Raw genomic sequence first — 7,644 nt, forward strand, 5'->3', positions numbered from 1 at the left:
AAGGAGTAATTTAAGAGACAGAGTTCGTGTTGGAACCATGTTTGATTTCGAGGACGAAATATCTTCTTAGAGGGGGAGAATTGTAACGCCCCGATTTTTTCTTAATTGATTTTATTTGAGATAATCGGAGATTACAGAGTTCAAGAGCCGACTTGTTTTTTATGAGGGTCTATTTTTCAAATTTTGGAAATTTTAGGGACTAAAACGCAAAAATTGGATTTGTTATATTATTTAGTCTTGGAATAGGATTGACTTGGTCTTTTTTCTCCTCTTCATCTTCTCCAACACGTTTCTCTCCATGGAAGCTTAGGAACGTTTCTTTCAATCTTTCAGATTTGAGTTTTCGGTCGATCCGTCCGTTAGAATTTATTTTTGAAGGCAGATTAGCGATTACAGTTGCAAGAGCTTTGTTCTATATTAAGTTTTTCTTCGATCGGACACTTTCTATTTTCCGGATGTTGTTAGAATCTATTGAGTTTTGGTTATGTTGTTCTTGACAGAGTTCTGATCGTTTATTCTCAGTCGGTTTTGAAATATAGCGTCGTTCGGATTTGTTTTGATTTTTGGAAGATTATTAAAAAATATGGATTTTGAGATTTATTTTGTTTTGAGTTTTTATTGATGATATGATATTGGTTTGAGTATATTCGATACGTATACTGTTGTCTGTGATTTTGGATTGATCAAAGTATAGCCGTTATGCCGTCAGTTTGAAGTTTTGATGTCGTTTCATTGTTTTGATTGAACGATGTTTGATTAAAGGATTGAATGCCGATATTGATCTTTATGGCTTCTTTTGATAGATTGATTTGAAGCTAGTGGAGTTGCGAGATTGCAGCTTTGTGCAGTTTTGAAGAACGAAGCCGATTGAAGATTGTGTAACGACGAAGAGGTATAAGATGACTTAGACTTGAATGGAACGAATAACTCTAATCTGACTTGACTCGAGTGTTCCGAAGAAATCACATACTTGCATGTTTATGTGAACTATTTGAGTTTTTTATTGAATGTATTAGAATTCATATGCATTCATATTGAGCCAAATGATTGTTTTCATTTTGAATTAGACGTTCTGGGGATTAAAGTTGAGTGGCTTCGTAGGCGATTTAATACAATTGCAGATTGATCTCTCTATAATGCTCCGGAGTCTAGAGGATTGAAGTATACATCATCCACCTCGAAAGGAGAGTTTGGTGTGATCGTTGTGATACTTTATCCTTGGGATCCCAACCGAAGAAAGAAAATACGAGATGCATTTTGATTATCAAAGTAGATAATCTAGAGATTTTGAAGTCATGCATTCATTTCACTATCTTTTGATTATGTGAAAGTTGTTTTACAGAAAGTACTTGAAGTTGTTATTTGAATGATATAGCATGTTTCTCTCTTTTACTAGGAATGTTATTCTCATCGGATTATCCGGCTGTTATCTTGTCTTTGTATGTGTGCTTGACAACAAGTGGGGCAGGAACGAGTTAGAGATCGCATGACTAGGTGGTCGAGTTGATAGAGTGAGGCCTTGTTATGGTAGAAGTTGAATTTGTAATCAAACTTAGATTGTATTCGAACTTGTTATATTTTGTATTCGAACTCGTTTGTATTTCGGAGTTGTATAACTTGGAACGAAGCATGTTTTGATATTGCGTGTATTCTCTACACCCCGTTTTGTTTATGGATTGAATGCATGTCTAAAGCGAGCTCGGGAACTTTTTAAATGCATGATCATTTCTTCCCAGGCTTCCCGCGCGCGCGCGAGATTGTTCCTCGCGTGAGTGCGAGAAGCAATCCCAGGAGCTCTGGTTTGTTAGCCCGCGCGCGAGTGAGGTTGGTATCTCGCGCGGGCGCGAGCCTTCAGCATTGCTGCTGGAGGCGAAGCCTGCGCGCGCGCGATGTTTATCTCGCGCGAGCGCAAGGCGTTTTAAAAAAAAAATTTTAGAGCATGTTTTTCACTTGGCTTATTTATTGTTTAATCCGAGATTAGATTTTTAGAACCGAGGTCTCACAGGTAGGATCTCACTTACCCTCATATACCAAGATGTTAGGATCAAGCGTTTACTATTAGGCCAAAATGTATAGTTGTTAGCCAAGATGCAATTTTATTTCCATATAGTATGGCAGCGCAGATGGGTCGGGCTGTTAAGCCCATGAGTCCAGGGAGAGGCGTGACTTACTGCTGGTACTGTTTGATACATCTTTGAGATTAGTCTTATCTTTTCCCTACCGTCGGCCTTGTCCCCAACAAAAATAATATTACCTATTAAGATCTGCCGTCTGTATTTTAAGGTCTACCTAACCAACCAGATCAAGTAGCGCAACGTCAACATCTTGATGCACTAGATCTTTCTAGGAGATTAATACTACTCTCACTCATGCACGCTTAACTCAACACTAGCTATATTTAAAGTTAAACAGTGAACATGTACTGTAACTTTTATGAGCAATAAACTTTTTGTTAGCGATGATGATGATGATTATTATTATTGTTGTTGTTGTTGTTGAATAAATTATAATTAATTAAAAATGAGGGTGATAAATACAATTTTTAAATTGTCGTACCAAAATAGTTTTTCTAAAATCCTCCCAGTTTAAATATAGTATTAGATTCTTTACTATACTCTTAACACAAATTATATTTTATAATCTTGTTTGGAAAAATCTTCTGAAAAGTACTTCTCAACTTTTCTTAACAAAATTTTGAAATTTATGAAATTTTATTAAAGAAAAGCTGAGAATTGATTCCTAAAATCTCTCTCAAACACTACCTTATTGTTTTTGGTCCTACAAATATAGGGCCAACAATTATCTTCATATATATTGTTTTGAAAAATATACCAACGTAACTTAACGTGATATCACCAAGTATGTATTCTAGATTGGTACGAAAGAACATATTTTTTGAGTGGAAGAAAAGAACATCTTAACTGGACAACAAAGGGTTCAATTTTTTTAGTTCATTGAATGGCTTAACACATGTTGGCTCGACATGTAGTGATGGCCAAGCATAATGTGGGTTTCAAAGATGCTATTTCTCGTTTTTATTAGGATCTTTGTACAAACTTTTGATTCGAATGATAATTAATTAATATCATTTATGTTTTAGAAATAACATCTTATCTAGAAAATTAAATTAAACATATAATATTAATATTCTTGTTAGGACGGTGTCATAATGATCAAAACGTATCTTTCTTGTTTTTTCCTACCCCGCTGTAGGTGTCTCCCTACCTCCTATAAGGTTCCTTCCTCACTCAGTGTTCTGATCGCTGAGTGGAGCGTTGACTCTTATTCTATACTACCATGGATCCGGATGAAGTTATAAAACTTGTGAAAGAATTGAAAATGTCAAATAAGCACAATCAAGGGGAAACCCTCACCCTAGACGATGGTGATCTTTAATTGGAGAACAAAGATTGGTAAACTGCTTAATGGCGAAATTTCTGATGAACGGTGAGGCCTTCAAACAACAGATGCCCAGGATATTGCAGGCGGAAAAAGCTGTGGAAATAAATTCTTTGGGAGATAAATCTCTTCATTCTTGACTTCACCCTCCCTTCGGATCTCAGAGGGGCATTACTTGGAGGGCCATGGAATTTCTTTCATGATCTGGTCATATTCATGGAGCCCCGGGGGTTACAAAACCCTAGAGATATGAAGTTTGATAAAAATATATCTATGGGTACTTCAATGCTACAACCTGCCCTTGATATGCGTGCAAAAGGAGGTTCTACAGAAAGTGGGTAATCTGATAAGGGATGTGGAGGAGATCGACTCACGGAAGAATGGATTTGCCATGGGGTGCTTTGCTTGTATTAGAATCTGGATTGACGTCACAAAGCCGCTAAAGAAGTCTAAATGTGTCTATATTAGCAAGGCAGAAGAGAACATTGTGGTTATACTGGCATATGAGAGGCTTCCAGATTTCTGTTACAGGTGTGGGTGCATCAGACACTCATTCAGAGACTACGAATTAGTACCAACAGACAAGGGGAAATTGGAGTATGGTGGATGGTTTAGGGTAAAAAAACCTAGGGGTGGACCTACACTGCATAACTCTCCCACTTCGGGAACACCATCTAGGAGTGAATAAATACCGAGTGGAGAGTCGGGCCACAAATCTGCTAATAGTAAGACCTACTCCTCGGTTGCGAAGACTGGGATTATCTCGAAACAACTAGCACTAGTAAAAAAATCGCGTAAGACTTCGGTTAATATAACCGAAGTCGTAGGAACTTAATTACCGAAGTAGTGTCATGTGAAGTAATTATATGGTATTTTTTTACTTCGCTGAATCGCCGAAGTCTTATACCTTAAATTTTCGAAGTCTTTGGTCATTTTTTGGGGGCAGAATTGGACCGTTGCCGAAGTACATATATTTTACTTCGCTCATTTTATAAGTTACGAAGTCAAACATATGCTTATACTTCGGTAATTAATGAATTTAATGCAGTAACAACTATGATTATACTTCGGTTGGTATACGAAGTGAAATACTTTGTTTTACTTCGTTAATTTCTTTTATCACCGAAGTAAAATGAAATCTTCTACTTCGTTTATTAATGAAAATACTGAAGCCATAGAATAGCTTTTACTTCATCAATTTCATTAAAAGACGAAGTGATATAATATCTTTTACTTCGTTAATTTATTATATTACCGTAGTAAAATACATTCTTCTACTTCATCTATTAATGAAATTTTCGAAGTAATAGAATTTGTTTTATTTCGGTATTTTGATTACTATACGAAGTATACGAAGTAGAAGATAATGATTTACTTCATATTTGTCGATTACTAAAATTGCCGAAGCAATAAAATACATATGACTGCAGCATTTAAATCAACGATGAAGTAAATTCTTCAATTTACTACGTTGATACTAAAATTGCCGAATTAAAAGAGCACATTGCTTGTAAATTAAAATTTAGGTACAATAATGCCATAAATATATATTTGAAACTTAAAAATACACTAATAATAAATTCATCCCAAAACGACAAGCATACATAATTCAACAAGTCTATCCACTAAAATAATGCGAAATTATATGCATATATCCACACGTACTTTCTCAAAGCTAAACGTGTACACGTCCACACGTATTTCCTCAAAACAAATTACTATCCCAACGTGAATGACATATTTAAGCACCTACATGCGAGTAGACAAATTCACTCCATTCACTTCTAACTCCGTCAAATTGTTCTTGACTGTAACACTGATTCTTGACGCATCCTGCAAACTGAAATTCAAAAAAAGATAGGAATGTCACGGTAAACCAACAAGGCAGCAATTGCAAACTAAAATCCAAAACAAAGAATAAGAAACAACCTATTTGGTATGCATGCTGACATGTATGATCAGCTGGTTATGGGTTTTAAAACTTGCCACAAAAATTGTTGTTCAAGATCATCTTTGCTGCCAAGATCAGTTCTCAGCAATTCAAATTTTGGGGATACCCGAATTTAGCAGACTTGTGTTAACATATGATGCCCAATTTATCAAGCCAAGCCAAATACAATCCATACAATTTCAAAAAAGAGACAATCTCATCCTATCTTTCAATAAACAAAGAAACGAAAAACAAGGCAGCTAGTTGCAAAACAGAAAGGACTATAAAAATCTTAAAAAAAGCTTATAGTTTCTAACGTTATGTTTAATTGGCAAGCATATTTTGAAAGGAACCAGAGCATAAAATAAAATTTGAAACTCACCATCGTTTCCACCCGCAGAACTTCACATTCAACTATTTCTTTCATACACCTCATCACATAATATCCACATTCAACACCACCACCTTGTTTCATATTTCCCTATAATGAAATTGAAACTCAATTGCAGCAATCATAATCCAAATAATATGAACTATAAATTCATGTCATTCATATGTAAGCAAAACACATACCGTCAGTTGTTTAAAACCTGGCCATTTAGGAATACCCCTCGTCGCATTGTACAGCTTGACCCCACTACATTTAAAAAGTAACAAGTTATTTTTTTCATATGTATAAGTGACAGCATACATAATATACTACCTACTTCATTACTATCTTTTTTCATGCATCGTCTCGGCATCTGTCAGTAGTAGAGTCCAAAAAATATATCATATTTTCAGTTAAATTGACGATGGTCAAGATCCAATGGAACCTAAAAAAATGTGATGTTGAAAGAATAACTTACGTGTTCAGAAACAACATAAAATAATTGACTAGTATCCATTATATATTTATAAAGAACTAAAAGCATACCCAGTGTTGTATGGGATGAGGAATACACTATCTCTACACACCGCTTCCAACTGGTTAGCGATATGTTGTGACAAGTGAGTGTTATCATCGCTGTCAAGTGGGCATGTAGGTAAGTGGCCAGGATCCACAAATGAAATGCAATCAGCTCGGTCTTCTTCCTTCAAATATTTGTATAGGTGGCTGCACACAATATTACATGCATGGGTGAAAAATCTATCATAGAATGGACACAAACCAAACAAAATATTAAATATGAAAACAAAAAATTAAGTGCAACATAGCATACCCCATGCAAACCATAATATGTCTCGCACCTATCTCCCTCATCTCCATAAATGGAATGATATCTTCTCTAATCAACTGTAGGCCTTGAGAACGTCCAAACATAGATTCCTCAAACTTTATGTGAATGTTGTCCTCTTCGGCCATCAATCTAAAAACATATGAGTAGATATACTTGCAAGCCATGGGTAACGTTTTTTCAATTTCCTTGAACTTTTCACGCTGCCCACCAACATCCATAAGTGCAAATGGTTGAGGTTTCTCTTTCTACAATTTAGAATATTCGTACAATTTAGAATAAAGTAAAATATCATCCAAGAAACATATTTGACAATTGCAAACATATAATACAGTAAAGCTTTTAAAATACCTTTGTCCTTGGAAAAATTACCAACACTTTTGGCCAACCAACAATGGCTCCAAGGGTATCCTTCATGACTTTTTGTAATGGAGTGGGCTTTTCTCTCTGCTGGCCAAACCATTTTGGTAGCGCTTAGTCGTGTCGCGCCCAAATTAACCCAACTCAGATTAACTAAATAAACATATAGTAGCGAGAGTAGGGATCGTTCCCACGAGGAAAGTGAAATTTATTTGTGTTCTTAAAATTACTGAAAATAAATAAAAGGGGATTTGAGAATTTTATCAACTACGATACAATAATTAAAATAAGAAAAATCAATAAACTAACGAGACTTGGTATCGGTCGACTACACCCTTGAAATTATTCACTCTATCATCGATTCTCTAAAAATAATTAATTCTCATTGAATATTCACCATTGAAAATCTAATTCTTGTTCCACCTTAATCTTAATTAGTTAATTAGACACCAGCGTTCTAGATTAACCCTTATCAATAAATCAACCCAAATACCAGCGATCTAGATTTAAATCTAAGGCAGCATTTTCAAATGAGTGAAACTGATGAATCTAGACAACACATGCACCATCGGATGTATTTAGCCTACTCAATTGTTGTTCTTATGATTTAACAAATTCAACAGCAGAAAATATTAAACGCAGTTGCTTCACAAATTAGATGATTCAAAAAATTACGGATTTGAATTCTAATTTAGCGGTAGATTGTACGAAAGAATTATCAGGTGATCAATCTAATAA

At 35.2% G+C, this 7,644-nt stretch overlaps 1 protein-coding gene across 2 annotated transcripts; it reads right to left on the reverse strand.

Annotated features, from left to right (window-relative positions):
- Positions 1–5,105: 5,105 nt before the first annotated feature.
- LOC140863937 (uncharacterized) lies at positions 5,106–6,359 on the reverse strand. 2 transcript variants are annotated; one of them, XM_073275875.1, is made up of 5 exons: positions 6,246–6,359; positions 6,037–6,144; positions 5,903–5,966; positions 5,712–5,810; positions 5,106–5,239 (listed from the first exon to the last, which is right to left on the reverse strand). In XM_073275875.1, exons 2-5 carry the CDS (start codon positions 6,039–6,041, stop codon positions 5,141–5,143), a joined length of 267 nt encoding a protein of 88 aa, XP_073131976.1. In that variant the 5' UTR covers positions 6,042–6,144; positions 6,246–6,359; the 3' UTR covers positions 5,106–5,140. The 2 variants fall into 2 exon arrangements, with proteins under 2 accessions (XP_073131976.1, XP_073127380.1); XM_073271279.1 differs by having other exon boundaries at positions 5,903–6,144.
- Between the last annotated feature and the right edge of the window lie 1,285 nt (positions 6,360–7,644).

Source organism: Henckelia pumila, chromosome 1 (genome assembly GCF_033568475.1).
Source record: "Henckelia pumila isolate YLH828 chromosome 1, ASM3356847v2, whole genome shotgun sequence".
Taxonomy (NCBI): Eukaryota; Viridiplantae; Streptophyta; class Magnoliopsida; order Lamiales; family Gesneriaceae; genus Henckelia; species Henckelia pumila.

Excerpts from the sequence above, each read along its gene's own strand:
- LOC140863937 (XM_073271279.1), bottom strand. The coding sequence starts at position 6,022 with ATGTATGCTGTCACTTATACATATGAAAAAAATAACTTGTTACTTTTT. Across the intron at positions 5,811-5,902 it reads CAGGTTTTAAACAACTGACG|GGAAATATGAAACAAGGTGG; the intron begins GTATGTGTTTTG and ends ATTTCATTATAG. Across the intron at positions 5,240-5,711 it reads TTCTGCGGGTGGAAACGATG|TTTGCAGGATGCGTCAAGAA; the intron begins GTGAGTTTCAAA and ends TTTGAATTTCAG.